The 20,563-nt window shown below is 38.3% G+C and overlaps 1 protein-coding gene across 10 annotated transcripts in view; it reads right to left on the bottom strand.

The window, feature by feature from the left end:
- The window catches only part of ASPH (aspartate beta-hydroxylase), a 132,486-nt gene that overhangs the window by 10,182 nt on the left and 101,741 nt on the right, over positions 1-20,563 (bottom strand). For 9 of the 10 annotated variants that reach the window (XM_080378280.1, XM_080378294.1, XM_080378289.1 and 6 more), the window contains 5 exons: positions 15,222-15,320; positions 14,595-14,684; positions 10,420-10,557; positions 3,803-3,938; positions 2,859-2,950 (listed from right to left, as the gene is read on the bottom strand). In XM_080378280.1, the coding sequence (XP_080234406.1) occupies positions 2,859-2,950; positions 3,803-3,938; positions 10,420-10,557; positions 14,595-14,684; positions 15,222-15,320 (555 nt within the window). The remainder of the gene's footprint in view (positions 1-2,858; positions 2,951-3,802; positions 3,939-10,419; positions 10,558-14,594; positions 14,685-15,221; positions 15,321-20,563) is intronic. The other variant, XR_013926576.1, reaches the window with a different exon arrangement.

The following is a 20,563-nucleotide window of genomic DNA, read 5'->3' as shown; positions in this document are numbered from 1 at the left end:
CCCAAAAAAGACTGTGGGGGTCCTCATAGACAACAATTTGACTGTGAGCCAGCAATGTGCCCTTGCAGCAAAGACTAACAGCCCCAAAAGCTGCATTAAGGAGAGCTTTGGCAGCAGGTTGAGGGAGGTTATCCTTTCCCTCTGTTCAGAGTCGGTGAGACATCTTGAGTGCTGGGTCCAGTTCTGTGCTACCTACTATGAGAGAGACATGGACATACTGGAGTAAGTCTAGTGAAGAACTGTAAAGGTGATTGAGGGATTGGAGCATCTGACAAAAGCGGAAGCTGACAGAGCTGGGACTCCTCAGTCTGGAGAAGGCTCAAGCGGGGATCTTATCCAGCTATATAAATACCTGATGGAAGGAGTGACGATGACTGAGGCAGGCTCTTCTCAGTGGTATCCATTGAAAGGCAAAGAGGCAATGGACACAGATTGAAATACAGGAAACTCCATTTAAACATAAGAAAACATTTTTCTACTGTACACTAGAACAGGTTGCCCAGAATGGCTGTAGAGTCTATCCTTAGATGCATTCATGACGACATAGTCCTGAGCAACCTGCTCTAGTTCATCATGCTTTGAGCAAGGGGTTGGAGTAGGTAATCTCCAGACATCCCTTCCCACCTCAGCCTTTCTCTGATTTACAACACCACGATGAACAGGAAGTGTGAATAACGCATGACAGTGGTGAGAAGTGTCTTTCTAACTGAGAAATCTGCACATCTGGCTGGGACAGGGTAACTTTGATAAATCTTAGGGTTTAAGGTATTGCTTGCTCTCCAACTTAACAAAATCAGCAGAAGAGAGTGTTGTGTCTAATGTCCTAGTTGTCACCACTTTCTGAGGTTTCTGCTTACCAGCAGTTTCTTATGACAGCAAGTGATAAGCCCCAGTGGCCGTGGTGAACAGATGCTCCAACCCACCACCTCTGCTACACTGAGATGCGTTAACTTGATTGCCCTGTCAGACCCTACTGCAATGCAAATACCTGGCTACACAGGATAGTTACTAATATCCCTGAGACACTATTTTTTAAATGCTAATATACCAGCACTGCAGAATGATGACTGTAGTTTATGTCACCTGTCCACATAGATCAGTCTAGAAGTCTGTGAATTATACGTATGAACTGAACTCAAGCACTATATATAAGTAGTTCCAAACTACTAATGGGTTTAAAACTATGGTTTTAAAGTAAAAATCTGAAGGGTTAAGAAATGCCCAGGATTAAAACTACCTGTGGTACTTCTAGTTTACAGCTATTTTTAAGAAGAATGACGTTATTTTGAATAATATGATCACTTGCTATTATTCTACACAGTCTCGCAGCAGCACTGAGCAGATAGTTCACCATTTTACACTTTTTATCTTTGTCAGTCCCCGAGGTACCCAAAGCATCCAAACGGTCTATCTACCACAAAATTCCTAATTTCCTCATTGTGTTTGTTCCCATTGCTTCCACATGCTTCAGTACATGAATAGAGATTAGATAATGTTTTAAATTTAATTTTACCAGTAAGAATCTGAGGCACAGCTACCATAAGACCAAAATTGTCCTAGACATCCCCTAACATTGGATGTAAAACTTAAGATTTCTAGAGCACCTTTTTTTCAGATTATTTTACATTTTATATGTTCAAAACACGTGACTACAGCTATAGCTGTAAACACACAATGTTTCTGCAAACCATATTTTGGTGATAACACGTGGGGCACCAAAAAACAATGAGAAAAATAGTGACTCTTCAAGAGAATTTGCTCTCTGGGATAGATATTTTGTCTATGGATGCCACAAAAAGCAGTCTTCTTGCTGTTAGCTGCACTGAGCATGACGACCTCTCTCATAAGTTATATTCACTACAACCAGCCTTTGCAACAAATCAATGGAACGGTAGCCTTGCTCATTCCCACAACATCAGCCATCTAGTGCACTTCTGCACATCAAAAGCAAGAGTCCGGTGAAAAAGCTGAACACCTGCTCTCAAGGCTCTGAATTAGGATTATGCTAGCACTGTGTTTTCCAACTTTTGCATCCCTAATTTTGCAATGTGAAGGTTATTCTCATGTAGTCATTACAGATAAAATACAACAGCTTGAAGAAAAATAAAAAGGCTAATGAAAAATTCTGTCCTACAGAATCACATGACATTTGTGTTGGGCCATTCACTCAGCTGCATATGTATTGATCCATACCATGTAAGTCCACTGCATGATTTAATGAGATTGATTTGCAGCCAAGTAGTCAGTGTAGACCAGGCACTTGAAACAAACTTTGTCGGCACCCAAGGCCACAGCTCATGGACTTTACCTTAGGAAAGAAGCATATGACAGCAGTACTGTTGCTTGGCTTCCATGAGGTGATTCTCCTTCCTTCTAAAGAAGCCAAACTGGGGTAGATGGGTGAAGTTTATCACAGTGAGAATGTGGCTCACTGAATTAGTCTTGAAAAATTAGATTTAGACCAGAAAAAAATATTTGAGGTTAGAAAGGATCTAATCCAACTGCCTACACAAAGCAGGGTTAGCTACGGGTCAGATCAGGTCACTTTGGGCTGAGGTTTAGTAAGTCATTATTTACTGGTTGACCCATGGCAAATAATTTACCTACCACAAGCTCCTAGGAAACACAAGGTAAAATGACTCAACTAAAGAGCCCGTACGAAGGCTTCAGCTAACATATTTCACCTTGTATTTGCTGAGGGGGCATATTTTTACTGTTAACTTCATTGTGTGCTTGAGGCGTCGTTAAATATACCTGGTTTAACAAGAGCAAGGTCATGCATGCCTTTATACGCATTCCTCAAAATCACCTGCTCCCAGCATTAGGAATTTGCAAAACCGAAGAAATTTTCCAGATACCTGCCCTCTTCTGCAGCCAGTAGCTTCCGGGAATCTTTCCAATAAAGCACATGTTTTCGGAACACTTTTACAAGCGTTCTCATTCTTTCTTCCTAGTAAAAATGATGGATAGAGTATTGGTAAGAGCAATGAAAGAACATTTCCTTGTTCTCTGATTTGCAGAAGAGCAACAAAACCGTCAAAGAGCTGACAATGAAAGACAGGTAAATATTATTACTCCCATTTTACAGATTGTGAAACAGCAGTACTAACATGCTGCAATATCAGAACAGCCTGCATATCTTTGCTTTTAAATTATTTGTGAAGACGAGGCTTCCTATCATTTTTTAAACATGATCCTAAAAGCATAAACATTAATGAGGCTGCACAGAAAAAAAAGATGAAAAATGCTACCAACATCATAGCATTTCAACGCCAGATTATATTTTAATACAAATTGCTTTTAGTGTTTTATTTTATAGTACTCTCTCATATGTAGAGTCTCATAAGAATATAAGGTTGTTCCAATAGTTGGGCCTCTCACTGCACAACTCAGAGACAGGGCATCAGGTTTATTAAAATCATATTCTTTTACTCATACCATTTCTGAATGAAAGATCTCACCTAGCTGACAACACAGTATCGAGGATGCACCTTCTCCCATCCTGCCTTTGCTCAGGCTGATCTGCACCACGCATTACCGTGCAAACTGCTGGCAGCCTTGGCAGAAGGGGAGTATTACCCTCAGGGGATTCTTAGAAGTGCTTGGGGACAACATGGTTTAGAATAAAGAACTCTTGCTCAGTGTCAGTGGGGTCCCAGACACTATTTTATTAGTTCCCTTCTTCTCCAGATTCAGCAATTACAAAAACTGTTCTGAAAACTATCTGTGTTGCTACTCCTTATTCCACTATACTAATCTGAAAAAGTGAAATTGGGGAAAGAAGAAATATAAAATGTTTTACCTTGTTGCCATAAAGTAAACTGGCTCCAGTCTCCTTTTTCTCGTAGATTCTCATCTTCAGGCAGGAACAGGCTTCTTTTTTTATCCATCACAGCAAGCCCCTCATCCCGAATGAGCTTCCAGTTTTTTTCTAAGGACTGTTGCAAGAGTCATGTTACTGCACTGAGAATTTACTGTGTTTGCCTTTAGTACCATTTTTATTTTTCCCTGCCATTTTTTTTTAATCTAAAAGCACTAAAAAAGCGTTCATCATCATTATCAAGTTTCTTTGTATTCAATTCCCTTCTGACAAGTTAAGGCAGGAAAAACAACTTTCACAGTATTCCTCAGATTCAATTACGCTGGGCTTGTAAGATTTCAATAATCCCCAGACTCTTGCAGACTAGGTCTAACTTTGACTTGCTTTTTTATTAGCCTAAGGGCTCTTTAACAGATCATTTTATATTGCAAGCTAAGAAGCATATTGATCTTCTTAAACAGTGCACATGTTACCTGGAAGCACTCCTGCAACTAGAAAACCACTTCTATAACCTGAACTCCAGGTACTGGCAGAACATTACAGTTCAAATAGGACAAATGTAAACACAACACTTAAGTTGGAAGTTATGATTTAAACCTTCAAAAAGGTTTGCAGAGATTCACTTACACATGCTGATGCTATTGAAAAAGATCAAATATGACTCGAAATGCCAGGTGATGATTTATGGACACAACCATTAACAATGTGTAAACTGCCTTAAAATTCATACATACCAAAACCACAGAACAGTAGAATTAAAATTTCTGTTCTCTGCTGCCTTAGGACATTCTATTTTTAAAAATCAGGTAGATTATAAAACCTTTTATACTACCAATAGTAAGTCAATTTAATGTTATAGCAATACAAAGGGAAATCCCCACAGTGTAACAATGGATCTGGATAAAGTAACTTCCATTTCCCAGTCACCTACTTTGTTCACTAAACCTTGTTTTGGGTGAATAGTTTTCATTTTTCTTTTGTGCTCTTGAACAAAGCATTTCTATAAGACATTTTCAATCAATTTCACACTGAATTTAGGCTAAGGTGTGTTCCCGCACTACCTCTTTACATGATGCATAAAGCTGAATAAAAGTCAAAAGTCTGTATGACACTGATCAGACTACATGGTATAACGGCCCTTTTTTAGCTTTAAAACTCTGTATGCTTATTAGCTTTCCCACTTAAATTAAGCAGTTGCATTTTCTACTTGAGTTTTTTCACTTAGAAGACAAGCTGATCCCACAAAATAGGCTGTACATTGATATATCATCAAAGGCTCAGCAAAGCAAGCCATGGCTAGAACATGCTGTCTATAATACAGCTACTTTCTACCACTAGAACATTTTTAGGTAGACTAAGACCTATGAAAATTAGGATTGCATTTCTGTTATTATGGTAAACTTTTCTTCTTCCCAGCAAATTGTTTTCCCTCTCATCCAACAGTAAAGGGGAAGAACACTTACTTTTCCTGGTGCATTCACCTCATTCTTTCCCACTGGTGGGTTCCCATAAGACTCATTTAATGGTTAACATTAAGTAGAAATGTCCTTTTAGAGTATTTTTGGAAAATTGACTTCCAAAATGCAGGGTATAAAACAGATTGAAAATTTCCACCTAATTGGTGGAATATGGAAAAGATGAATATGGGAACAGTGCTGGTACTGATTCAGTGCTACCATATCTACAAAAGGCAATACCAGCTTGAGTACCTCATTTGGCAGTGGCTGGAGAAGAGAAAGAAAAAGTTAACTTTGTTTACACCAGCCTCAATTTAAATTGATACAGATCAACAAGACTGGAAAACTTTGAAAGATATTACAAGTGATTCTCTGTTTCCTCAAACTCCTCATACTCCCTCATCTGTAAAAAGGTAAGAGGGAACATTCACCCAGAGAAGGTGATGAATGATGAGCATTGGTTGTCCAAGGAGTTGCAGGCAACAGCAGCTTTGTCACCTCTACCCCCTTCACAAACACCACTGGCTGAAAGTTAACCTGCAAAGACGGGTGTTTGTCCTTGCCTTTTAAGGCTCCTTCCCCAACATGTTGGATACAAAGTGATTTGAATAATATAATTGATTTTGAACTAGCTCCTCAATGGTTTTAGACATAACTTGCCCTAAAATCAATAGTGTCTCTACTTCTGAAAACCTGGACCCCACCTATGAAACACACTGAGAGTGCTTTACTATGAGTAATAGCTAAGTCCTAAGCAGGAATGAAGTGGGGAGTTCAAACACAGCTCAGCCGTGATCTCCCTGATTTTACAGACTCTTAGACCTTGCATGGTAAGCATGCAAAACACCATTAAAACACAAAGTCCAGGACTTGGACTTACGACACTTGATCCAAGAGCTGTTACCTACAGAAAAAAGTTAAATATGCTTACTCTCCATGATATGTTGGGATTAAAGTCTCAGGTTAGAGCAACAAATTCATATTATATTTGGTCCAATATCCTGATTTCAAGTGAAGAATCAGGTGGCGACCAGCATTGAGAGCATATGTACTTGTTTCCTAGCAGCTGATTCCCTTAACTCCCCACACGGCTTTTTAAATAGAGTTCCTAACAATAACGGAAGTTTACAGTTGCTTTACATCTGGCGATAGTGTAGATTTTATTGGCAAAGACATTACTGTATTTAAATAGGGATTTCTTAGTATTGGTTTATTTTTATGTGTGACTATTATATTAAAATAATCCTTACTGTGTGCTGTCAAACCCTTCCAATGCATGGTCATAAACGAAACAGGCAGAGATTAAGAGGTTACTACCCCTCACATGAAGCATAATTACTGACCACACGTCCATTTTAATTCATTGGACTGTAAAATAAAATCAAGGCGAAGACTTTAATCTATTTCACTTTCTTACTGAAACAGGGTAGGAAAGTATTCGTGATCGGTTACTATGTCTTTGCTGGGGAACGCTGATGACCTCCAAGTAAGGGGCAGTATTTTCAAACCCTTCAGAATAGATTCCTTGTACCCATTCGGTCACTCACGGTGCTTAAACGTCAGCACTTTATACAATATCTCTTCTCTTTTCAACACAAGGCATCCCTTAAAGCATCCAGCCACACTTTAAATGCACACTTCGATTTAATTTCTCCATTAAATATGAATGTTTAGCTATTATTAGCTAAAGCATTAAGCTCCAGCTGTCACTCTACAGAAAACGTTACGGATATGTGCTGTTGCCAGTACCTTCATTCTCTTCCTGTGCTTTTGTTGCCGCACTTGAAACATTTAATTAATAAAATCTAGGCCATCAGAGAAAACTGACAATACAAGATCTACTTTAATCAATCAGCTATTCACTGTAGTACATTATTGGCAAAGCATCCTCTGGGTCTTTTCTAAATGTCAAAGGATGCAACGTGAGGAAAGGACAAAGTTACCTAGGTCATTACCTGTGTATTTTCAGACTGGAGAAAAGTCTGTAGGATCCAACAGCATTGTACCTCTTTTTACTATTTTTTAAAACGAGCACCAGAATAGAAGAATAATGCCATACTGAGGTTCTACAAAAAGTACCAGAGAATGATGCAATGACTCAGTAAGACTGACTGAGGAAAGCTAATCGTCCCAAGGGAAGAGAACAGGTTTTCAAAGATAAAAGTAAGGTTTCCTTTTAGCTGAGCTCAAACAAAGTTTCTTGAATCTCCAAAGCCCTGAAATACTGTAGATCAGAAACATCACCAGAACATTTCTACATGAATCACTTGACACACCCTTCCTAATCTAAAGGCTTGTATTTTCTGCTCCCTGAGAAATCAGTTACCCCTTCATATTCTTTCAAGGAAACTAAAAAAAGCTTAAGCCTTAACGGGCACAGCTGGACAGACAGATGCAAAAACCCCTTCCCTTCAGCACAGTACAGCTAACCAAGATTTACCCCATCATACACATTCTAAATGTTACTGAGATATTCTCAGTTCTCCTCTCCCTGTGCACCACCAACAATACCCTCCCGAAAAAACCCCAGCCATCCCAAAATCCTCAAAACCCTCTTCCTTTAAGACATCCAGGCAAGTAGATGATAGTGAAGTAAATAAAGCATGAGATTTTCTTCTTTAATCTCACCCATCAGGCAGTTAAACATCAGGCCTAAATTAGTTGTCTAGGCTTCATTTTTTTGTAAAGCAGCAGGAAAGCCAACACCAGAAAGGTAGACATGCCATCAATAGTTGTTTAACATAGGAAAAAATTAATCATCCTCTGAAAATACTTCTTTTTTGACCTATAAACTAGACCGCTAGCATGGACGATATATGCCTTGCGGTTGCATGACTACAGTTGGGTGAGCTGAATGCCCTTCACAAGGAATTTATTAACCTGAGAATACTGAAACAAGACAATCTTTTCTTCAAGATTTCTGTGGAAAAAGCAAAACACCGTCAAAATTCACATCTCCAACTCTAGTCCCAAGAAATAGCATGACCTTTTAAAACACAGTCAAGCCAGGTCTGTGCTGCAAGATGTTACTGACCACAGCTGCGCTGGTTAATAAAATGAACCAAAGAGAAGTGCCAGAGAATCTGGCTTTAGTACTGCCTCAGTTAGCACTGTTAAGCTACTAAGATATTGAAAACAGTTTGTTCACATTTAACAACAAACAGTGAAACATGGGGAGAGAGGGTCAGGGCCTCCAGTGCCTCATACAGCAGCTTCCCATGTCAAATTCTATCACTGGGATTTGGTAGCATTTCCCACACATCCCACACAGGTGTAAGAGGAATGTAATGAGATAAAGCAGTAAGAAATAACTGCTGATTGGTTTTTGCTCTTGGAATGCAGAAATAATATTTTTTTAATTAAAACAGGTACGTAAGTTGCAATATTCACAAATTAATAAAAAATGTCTTCAACAATTTTTTCCCCACTTCCTGGAGAATGTTATTTCAAATTTTGTTTGCAGCATCATATGTTTATTAGACTCAAACGTGCCTTCTTTCATAACTTCAAGCGGTTTCTTGAGTTATGGACAAAACACAATAATACAAATCCTTTTCCTGATGCATTAAACTCATATTTTGCATTCGTACTTTCAATTGTGAATGTTAATCTTACCACCCCCAAATTATGACACCTATGTAAATAAAATAGAAGCCACAATTTAGGCCCGAATCAATGACATATTGCTAATGAAACAGATACACAATGTACTACAAAATTATTGGATTGAAGAGGTGTGACTGGATTTCGGGGGTAGTTGTGCTGTGGAGGTCAGGGGTGAATTTCTATTCTTGTTTATCTTCTGAATGGCTCTTCTAGAAGCCATGCAGCATTCTGATCCAAAGCAAGACCTCCATACACGGTCTGATCCAGCTGAGGAAAAATCACTTCAAGGTGAAGCCCTGGCCATTTTATAACAGGGAACCAAATTTTTTCACCCTTCAAAGCTGACTTGTCTCCTCATGCTCAGGGTGAAGGGAACATTACCTTCTGTGACGTAGGAATATGAATGGTTTACAGGCAAGAGACTGTAAAACATCACTGCAGATAGCTCTAAAACATCAATAAAATCATATCTATTCTTTCCTTTTTGTTCGGTAAAAGTATGATAAGAAGTTTCTCCATCTGTTTTATGGCAGGAAGGCTCTATTCCTACACATACCTCAGGAACGAGTTGAATTTGTGCACATTTCAGATCTTCCCAAACCCTAGTCCATAAAGCTAATTGCTTTTCTGTGTGACTGATATTACACTGGACAATCACACTTCAGTCCAGATTTCCTAGTCTTATTTATGCTGCCATCAAAACCTTAACAAAGAGTAATCTTCCCTTTTAAATTTTTTTCTTTCCTTTTTTTTTTTTAAAAAAAAATAAAATCATCCTTTCATAGTAAGTTTCTTAACACGTATGTAACTAAGCATAAAGAAATCACCATTCTGAAAGAAGCTGTCTCTTGCAAATAAACATTTCTGGCTTTAAACTGTTTCTGTAGAATAATTTTGCTAAACCACATACCAATAATTAAATCATACAGGGAAAAAAGGTTCTGCTCTCCTTTTTTGTTTTTATTTTTTCAGGAATTAATATTAAAATTATTAAAATTAAATAATAAAAATCATGCCATTTTGGAAACACAAATTATTATTATGAATAATAACCAGAATTCCTGCCTTGCATTAAATAAAAAAAAAACAACTTTAAACAACTTGAATTCTATGTTGTCTTTTTTAAAATCCATCACTGGGAATCTATACTTGTTTCTTTTATACAATTAAAAGCTTCCAAAGACGTCATTAAATATTACACCAGGTATGAAGGACAGCCTTTCCTTCACCAATTAAAAATTCAGAACGGGTGTCCCGGACATTACCAAAGTTTACTGTCATTATGCACTTGAGACATTACAGTTGTCTGCCATGTAAAATTTGTATTTATTAATAATTTCAGCCGTCCTTGTCCTCATTCTCAATTTTGAAAATGCCTGGGCTTATTTTATAGTATCTTGGGCTCAGCTGGAGACTGGTGTCTAGTACTCCTAGGCAATAATTCAGACCTCATAGATAAGGATTTTATCTGCTTAATACCTTAAATTATAGCTGTTATAAAAATAAAAATCAAAGTACAGAAACAAACTGCCTTACCTTCACCAGTTCCGTATAACCAGTCTCCCTAGCTGTCCACCACGGCTGAGCTTTCAGTCCCTTGACATTGTAGAGGGAACGCTGCCAAACCGATGCAAAGTGACCTCTTTGGTATCCAAGTTCATACCATTTGTATGCCTAAAAGATTGCAGTTGTTAACAACCAAATCTGTATCAACCAAGCTCCCACAGAAAAAAAGTAACATGCTTTTTTGGTAAGACAACCGACTGTTTCTTTGGACGCTGGGGCTGTTCTTCCAATGTAATGTAGTAACAAACAGTTTAAAAGGAACAAAAAAACCCCAACAAACAAACAACCCCCGCCCCCCAAAAAATACTGACAATCCCAAAATAGATCAGTTGGCCAAGACTCTCCAATCAGCATCAGCAAAGTAGAATAATCTCACAATCATTCACACCAAACATGGGTCAGTAATGTGGGCGCTGTCCTTGGACTTAGGAGATCCAACTGTTTCTTGTCTTGGACACCCTCGTCTTCTGTTTCAGTCCTCTACCTATGAATTAAACATGACTGCCTTCTGTTGCCAGTGGAGATGCTGTGATGATGAAAACACTGCTGACTGTGGGTCTAAATTGTTACTTCTTCATCTAATACATACATGTATTGAGTTTCTTCAATATTTGTGGCCACACCAGACCTGATCACGCGGTAGAAACATATCGAGGTTAATACTAGACCTTTGCTTGTCTTACTCTCCCTTTGCACAACTTGCTTTATTCCTGTACAGCAGCAAAACAAAGTCCTGCAAAGGAAGAAATTCGGATGCTTGGAAAGAAAACATCCAGCATGAGCAGGGCTGTGATGAACTGTATACAGAGAAGTGTTACAGGTAGCTGCCTCCCTCCTGTAGCAGCTGTAGCTGCTGCTACAGCTACAATGTTTCAGACAACAAGGGGGGGAAAAAAAAAAGCAAACACAAAAGGATATGACAGGACAGCTAAGTAGGGAGATAGAAGGATAAGAAGTCCAGAGCAGGGGGACTGAGGCAGGCACCAATCCCTGCCTTGAACAAAAACTGTCCAAACCCTTCTTTACTCGGGTCATGCAGAGTCCCTCTCTAGCTATCAGTGCTTGAAATTCACTCCCTCCCAAGCCTGCAACCCATCTGATTCACTTTCACTTAAGTGTCACTCATCCAGACTTCAACCATGTTATCACACTCCTCCACCTGACCCAATATTGACTCTTACCTCACTGTACATAAAATAGCTTAGAATTTCACCTTTGTGCTTCCACTTAACATTACTCCCCCCACACCTTACCACTGGCTGCCTTCCCTGGCTGTGCCCACCTCCTTGCCAAGTCCTGCTCAAAAAACCCAAACCCTCCACTTTTCTTTCCAGCAGGAGTATGGAATATCTGGAGAAGATGAACACTGCCCAGTAGCATTCTGGTATGGTAGTTTCCCTGCAGGACTAACTATTTAAATTGTTATTTGTTTTTCAAAAAGAGTCATTTTAACTCATGAGCATATGACAGTTGTCCATCAATCTGCCCACACGCGACATGAAGGCTAAACCAAAAGACTTATTGAGACAAAACCAACAGTACTAACTCTTAAGCTAAAGAAGACTCATTTTATGTATGGGGTCTAACAGGAAGAAAAAACACACAATTAAACAAACACATCTCTAGGACAAGAATTCAACAGCCGACCATATATGAGCTTTCACCTTCTTTCCCTAGAGAAGCCCTGTAAAATTGTGTGTGGGTCAAAAAAAAAAAAAAAAAAAAAAAAGTATTTATATATTAGCTTTGGGTAATACACAGTGTATCTTTACATTCTGATGTTATCTTGGTTAGGTCTCTAAAATGGAAGCATTATGATTTATAACATCTGTCCCCCAAGATGTAAGTTGTAATAGCAGTGGGATATCAATAGCTTGGTCGTGCTGACTGCCTGCATTCATTTGCAACGTCTGGAGTTAGCCCAGGTGATCAAGGGGATGAATGACTTGTTTCAGCCAGTGACTGATGAGTGTGAATGTTGCTGTTCTTTAAGATCCATCAGCTATAATCACGATGTATAATACTGTTAATGCTTATCTATTAGAAGAATTGTGCTATGAGGTTGTCTTTGACAGAGCGGAGCAGGGTTAGGGTGCCTCGCTCATCCTTTCCAGTTCTGAGTTTCCATGACAAACCTTTCTTTTTAACATGCAGAACTTGGCAGTGGAAAGACCAAATAATAACCACTATATTATTCAGAAGATCTACAACAGTGTATCTTCTTTTCCAGGAAAGAAATTGTTTGAGATTAATTCAGTTTATACATTCTGTGTGAAGAGCAATTTGTTCTATAATACCTTCCAGTTTTAATTTGTCTTTTTTAAGTCTATTTGTCATTGTATCAAATTATTGTTGGAAAGGGCATACTCAACACTGTTCACCTAACGCTTACCACACCACGTTCATAATTCCTAATTTAGCTCTAATAGATGAATATCTACCTTCAACAAACTTTCAGTGACAGCAATTTCACATGTTCTTAAATATTGATCGGTTTCCTTGATTAAATCTTGAAGTTCAGCAAGTCTGGCAAGGGCAGCGAGAAAAATTCAGCTTAACATTGGACTTTCCACTGCTAAATTTAAGTCTCCTCTATCCCAAGAAGTTCATTTGTCATTGATTAAAACTTTTTCTACAGCAGATTTGACCATTAATTCCATAAACATTAACACATAATTATCCTGGGGATTGGGATGATGTACGTTAATTACATCTGTGTGGTATCTTTAGTCAAACATTGTAATGAAGATGCTCTACGCTCCACCATTCAACCCAGAATATCCCACAGAAGCATACAGGGATTTCCTTTTTGGTTTTCTGTTGAGAGAAGGACAGAGAGTAAGACAGAAAAAGAGAGTAGAAGAACATTCTGAGTGTGTATATGCACATGTGTGCATGTGTTTAAGTGTAAAATGAGGCCAACTAATTCTTACTTGTAAATGAACTTCTAGGTTAAAAAAAAACCTCATTGGAAGGATATTTCAGAGAAGGCAATCTAACTTAAAAAAATTCAGGTATTATTACATTTCAATGTTCTAGGTCTACCACATGTATAAAGTATTTTAATAAAAGTTCCATGATATATAAAAAATAAAGCTAACCTGATGAATTAGGCTTGAGAAAGATCGCACAGATCGGCTTCATTATAGTCCACCTGCCTACAGATCATATTGGAGAACCGCCTACTGACTGGGCCAAGATACTCAAGAGGTCAGCATTCTTTATAGTAGTTTTGGTACAAATATTTCAGACATATTACTAGATAATTAATTAAAAAACAGTGACTTAGTGATTTTGATAGCTATTTCCATTATGCTTTTTTATTCTTATTCTTTTCACATTTCCTACCTAGGAAGTTGCATGGGGTTTTTTGTTGTTGTTTTTAAATTCACGCCCTTAGTAAAATTCATTACTAGTAAGTATTCAACAAAAGCCCTTTGCTCCCCCCTACCATAACAGTAGTGTTAATTCATGCTTTTAAATGAAATTTTGTTTTAAATTAACAAATTAGAAACACTTATGGCTTCCAGTGGCATATGATTATGTTTGCTGGGCACACAACAGATTTCTTGCACAAATTTCTTCTTTTCTGATCTGTTTGCTAATTATTGAACAAATACCATAAAACAGGTCACACATTCAGTCCCCTCATGGTCCACGGTCTTCTTTTATCAGATACTCATTGGTGCTTAAGGTCACTTTGGGAAAGAAGGTAGGTTTACAAAACACAATTACACCAGAGCTACGAGAGAACTTTTATACAGTGATATGCATGTAACTGTTGTTGGGGTTTTTTAAACTCTGGATAAAATCTTTGTTGCAAGTGGTAGAAGCATAAAAACAGACTCTAAAAACACCTTCATTGAATTTTTGAAAAAATTTTGATCTCTTGGCTCCAATTGCCCCATGCAAGCTTCAAATATTTAGCTCAGTTCTAAAGCAAGGGATGCTAAGAAATTGTATTGCCATCCAATGGCAGATTTTTTTTGCTGTTGCTCATCTTGACCTCTACACACATATGCTGGATTGTTGTTGCAATGGAACTACTCATGTTTTCCACACTGTGCCTATCATTAAAGGTTTTTCTGCATTTTGCAGTCTTTCAGAGGTTTAGACTTTAAAGCAAGAACATATTAAATGCATACGTCTTTGTCTCCCATTCTCTGCAAGGCATCACCCAGATGAAAATAAAAGCGTCCATCATTTGTGCCAGGGTCACCAGACTCAAGTCCTTCCTTAAAAAAAAGCCAAATAAATAAAAATACAATACTTCAGTAAAAAAACATTAAGAAGTGTTATCAGTTTTCCAAATCCCATGGCCTCTCCCCTCAGATCCCCCAAGACAGAGGTGTATTCAGAAATGGACATTTGCCCCTGACCCTATAAATACATACACAAGCATTTTAGAAAGATGGATGAAGGTTTTATTTTGTGGTATTTTCTCCCCAAACACTCAGAAGTATACACAAGCCCTCTTTGGATCTTTCAAGAACTTTAAGTTTGCACATACTGCCAACCTCAAAACAATTTGAGTCTCACAGCTGTGTACTTAGGGTAACCACTAATAAAACAAATACTTCGATGTTTAAGAATTGATGAGCCTCAACGCATAAGTTTATTCCAGTTCATAGGCAGTGATATAGCAATATAATCAAACAAGTAGCTTAAACTGTGACTTGTAATTAGTATGCTTTTAGCTTGACACATTTTATATATTCCAATTCTATTTTTTACTGGTAAAACATTTACTGTAGGTAAGAAAAGAAAAATACCTTTAGGTAGGGTATGCTCTCTGCTATCTTGTTTTCTGCCTTCAGGATGAAGCCATAATGTACTTTGGCAAAGCCATCATTTGGAGCCAGGCTTAGAACCTGTTTGAAAGCAAATTAATTAAGTATGCACATATGGATTACGCAAATTAATAAACCTGTGCACATATTACTGTTTAGTGATGCAATGAGATTTTCTTCCATCACCGACTCAGATAAATACTTGGCTGTACTTTCTTCTTCCTATTCACTTTTGGACTTCTCCAGAAAAGCCTATTACAAGCCAAACTCCAAAGTCTCAGAAGTAAAATTATTCCAACCAAATTATCTTTTTTTTTCCTTCTCTTTTCTCTCTTTTAAATTACTTTATTTTTCAGTTGTCTGTGCTTCTCCACCCTCTCTCTTGAGGTACAGCATGCTACATTACTGAATTAACATCATTCATTAACAAAAGTTACCTATCCCAGGTTTGACTAATCTGAAGGAAAGAAGCTGCTCTTGAAAAAGTCTACAGTACAGTCAGGGGAAGCATCGTGTAGAAATATACCTGAAATAGTTTAAAATTAGATAGGTTTCTACTCGTGGCAAACTAGTCTTAGAAAGAGAAAATATACTCTCCTGCAAAACATAATGACCGCAATTTAGAAAGATGCTGTAAAATAAAGCCTGCATCATGCAATGGGACTGTGCAAACCCTGAAACACAAAGGGCATCTGCAGCACAATGGTAAACCGGAGTGCTCTCTGGAAGAGCTTTCCAGGCCAGGAGAAAGAAGGTAATGCAAGGTCTAATGCAGTAGTGATTCAACGTGCTTTCACACTAGAAGGCGTGATGGATAAATTATTCTTTTATAGTTGAACACTGCACTCTTTGACCCAGACCAAGTGTGCTAAATTATGCTAAAAGATTTTATATCCTGAACAAGATTCAAATAATGTACTCAGTGATAACGTGATAACCTAGCTTAATTTTGGCAGAATGGAAAACTCAGACAAATATCCAGAAGTGCAGGACTGTGCAAGAGAAAGATTTGTGAGTACAGAGACAGCTGTAGGAAAGGATCAGTGTATGGGGGAGTGTTCCGGGGAAAGGAGGTGTGAAGGTGGCTGGCGTGAGTTCTGGAACATATAACCCCAACATTACTGAGACAACTTAAGTGCATTTGTTCTGCCTCAGCCAAGGGGGACATTAGAGAATGTCTGGATCTACTTTCCACCTCCATGCTTCTATGATGTATATACTCAGTATCATTTGTAGCTGTATATGATACCAATCACAGTCTAGTTAATCTTGTTACACCTCTTCTCTCCCCAAAACAAGGGTGGACGGTCTTATCGGGAGAGAACCCCCGTCTGTGAGGATGGTCACGGGAGCCTGGCAGTCAGTGCACTACAGAGGCTGATACCCGCTGAATGCCTAGCGCAGCTGCTAAGTACAAATGGACAGATGAGCAACTTCTCTTGTCTAAATCCATTTCTGAAGCCACTAGGCTTATGCCATGGATAAAATGTCTGCATACATTATAGCCACTTCCCTCTGCCTTTTCCAGTCACTGTCTAACCTAATTTTTCAATCAAAATAATTACAAGCAAAACCATAACAAGTTCTCTGGGCCAATTTCTCTGCCTTTTCAAACCTCATTATGTACAAACCACATCTAAGCAAAACCAAAATCAGTGCAATGTGGGCATAAAATGAGTGAGTTAAAAATATCAGTATTTCACTTCTTTTTGCAGAAAAGAGCTACTATGAAGGAAGAGTCAGTTTGAGATCCAGTGTGAAGTCCATAATATGACATACTACTAGCACAAAGTGAACCTGGCAAGTCATAGTGAAGATGAGCTTAATGCCCAGTATAAGAACACACTACCACCTTATGCATCTTACATGCCTTTTAACTATAGCATTCTGTGGATAATTATTTTGAACCAAGAATCTGTACCTGCAGGGTGAAATAAAATGACTGACAGAAATATTTATTAGCCATATAATTTCATTACTGTTCCTTTAACTATAGGATAAAGCTATCTGATTAATTAAGACAGAATAGAATTTTCTGTATTATGGTTCATTTAAACTACGCCGAGTTGCATTAAGACATGATCTACATTCAGAGCCCCTAAAGAGAAGTGAAGAGATACAATCAGCAGAAATTACACTGGAAGTATTTAATGTAAATTGTATTACGCTGTTGCTGTTGCTGCATGCAATATTAATTATGTTTAGAAATAAGTTTTACTAAACTGCTCATAGTCCATTAAATATTAATCATGAATATAGAAATTAACCTCTGGGGCTATCAATGGCTAATTAGCCAGGGAAGAGTACCGTGTTAATGTGGATATTCTGCTTTTGGTACCTGAGATAGCTTAGAGCTGGCTTATGTGTGTCTGCATAATGCACTGAGCCATGCAGACATGCCTCAGCATGGCAGGCAGGAAAAGTGCTATTAGCAGAGTAACCGGTCTTATAAAGTTCTCTCCCCCTGTATCTTACCGTAATCTGTAGATCTTTGAAAACAAAAATAGCTCTAAATTCTGCTAGGACTACTTTTAATGTTACGTTTTTGTGTCCCTAAGTGTAATGTTCAAAAGCAAATGCTTTAATATTAGCAGCAAAACTGAAACCCTCTCCAGTTGGACACCATTTTCCATCTGTGGTTCAGCATAAATTCTGGCAAATGCATAACAGGAAAGTGTATTTCATGCTGGTTAGACTATACTACACTACAGCTGTAATTACAAAACTCTCTTGATCGGAAGTTCAGTGTTTATACACACTGCTTCTGTAGCTAAAAGAAGGAACATATCCTATTTAAGACTTACAAAATAAAAGTGTGACTAACACTTCAACAGCTGCTAAGACATAATAAACTTGGACTGGAAAATAATAATTGAATGAAAAATAAATAAGCTAGCTATTAAATGTAAAGCAGGAAGATTTAATTCACTACGATTCCTTGGGCATCTATTCAGTTCTTGGAGATGATGCAAGGTAGTCAGTCTGGTCTGAAATGGTACAGACATTAATCCCAATGTAGGCGACAGTGTCTGTGAAGGGTCTAGCTAGTTCCATGTGCTCAACACAGACTGATAACACTAACGTAAGATCAAAATGTTACAGCAGGAAGCAAAGAAGGACATGGGTACCTTTGCCCAAAAGTCTAGCAGATTCCCAGGAAATGGGAAATTTGGAGTCCAGATTCTCCTATACAGGAGTGTTCAACTGCTTGGGAACTTGCCTGAGGAGCAGAAACAAGTACCACATACACAAGAAATTAGACAACCATGAAGAAAAGAATGGGAACTAAGGGGAATCAGCAAAAAGCGGAGCCTGTAGTCAAACAAGGGAAATGTTCTCTTGGGGATGCGTCCTGCCCTCTGCTCTCCCTTCCTAGGTATCCATGCCTTCTGCATTAAAGAACCCTTGAATAAAATGTATGAACATCCTTACAGTGGGAACCTGAACCCAAGATTCAAAAATACTGGAGGCATCTACTGTGCAGCACTGAGTTCACACTCTGTCTGTGCTCCCTCATGTTTTTCTATAAAATGACTGATTTGTGCTACACTAGTGAGAAAGATTTGATCCCACTACAGAAGTTTCCCAGGCTTTTCAAAAATCATGGGAAGAGGAAGATGTCTTCTGCAGGCCCACAGAACCACTCTTCATGGTTTGACCCCTCTCTTTATTGACTACGCACAGAACCTCAGCACCTATGATAGGAACTCCAAACCATATGCCAATCACTTTTTAAATATGCATTGCAACAGATGAGCGAAGCCCTCTAGAGCAGACCATATGGCCCCTAAGCAATCTGCCCAAAATCATGTAAGCAGCCTTCAGTATACAAAGAATAAAAGCAGGTACACATGAGATTCTCCCTGTTTCTTTGGCTAAGTTTCCTTTCTTAAAATTCTTCATGTAAATTTATCCTGAATTACAACAAAGAAAAAAAATTACATTGCTGTGTTGCAATTCAGCCTGAGGACTAGCCAGAAATTGGACAAAACCAACACAATTTTTAAAAAGAATAAATCCAACTCCTTTTAAAAGGTACTTATTTGTTGCTCTTTTACAAGGACAGAACATCACTATGATCTTTTCTATTTCAGTGGTTAGTGAACTGCAAAACAGAGTAATTACACTGGATAAAGTCTATGGAAGTATGGAAAATAATATATTAAAACCAGGCCAGATCTTATTTTGCGTATCTGTTCTTAATCAGAGCATTATACACTTCTGAAGTATATGAAACTCAATATCAAAGGAATTATATAACAAACTCATTACCTTCTTCCATTTATAAGAAGTCCTGTGATTACTGATACTGATAAATTCTAACAACTATATTGTTTGCAGCAAAATACTGAAAAATTGCAAAGGAAAATCTTGCCCAAAAGGAGTATGCTTTTGAGTTCCTTGCAGCCTGAGAAGCATGTTTGGTTAATATATTCTATCTTTAAAAGCTGATGTTTCCAATCCTCTGAGAAATTCTGTAGGCAGGCCAAAAATTATCAAACGGAAATGTTTTATGAAGGGACCTACAAAGTAGCCAAAGTAGCAAAGCAAACACGATTCTCACAATATCTGACTACCAATGGAACCTGAGAGAAAAAAAAAGATGGTATTACAAGGGTTTGGCTCCTCCTTCTAACCATGCCGTTGAACATTCTCCTTCTCTTTGAGAAACGACCCGAGATGAAAATTCCCTCAGACTCCCAGATGCGGGTGATGGAAAACTGGGCCTTTATTCTGATGGAAAACTGGGCCTTTATTCTCAGGAAATGGCACCAATCATGCTGACTCATCTTCAGTCTACATAACTACCCAATTACTGTACCACACCTGTAATTAACAAGCACTGCAACATGTGGGCCAACATCAACATGATCATCTCTGAGCAGGTGCTGACAGCTTGTGCTCTACCAGTAGTGCCAAGCTCCACATCTGTCAGAATTTTCCAGATGTTAACAGGGTTTCTAGGTCACAGGAGCAGAGTGGTGGTCCTTCCTGGCAGTGAAGTTTCCCCAGCCTGATAACCATAGTATTATATAGGAAGATAACTCCAGTGAACAGTTCACACTACAGGCATCATGAAAGAAAAACAGAATTTAGGCTGCCTGTAAAAATCATGAAAAACCCAAGGTTAAATAGCTGTGTGAGTACGGAACTGCTTCATCACACAATTAGAGATAGTGTTGCTGTAAAGAAACAGGCTTACTTCTCCTCTCCTTGTCTTGCGGAAAAGACATTTTTTTTGTACTGTGCATTACATCTATACGATTTGTCAATGTGTTCCAAACCTGGCTACCAGAAGGTGTAAGAAAACCAAATATTATTAA

The sequence above is a fragment of the Falco punctatus genome, assembly GCF_963210335.1.
Source record: "Falco punctatus genome assembly, chromosome: 3".
Taxonomy (NCBI): domain Eukaryota; kingdom Metazoa; phylum Chordata; class Aves; order Falconiformes; family Falconidae; genus Falco; species Falco punctatus.
The sequence above is the reverse complement of the archived record's forward strand: the minus strand, read 5'-3'. Positions and strand labels throughout refer to the sequence as shown.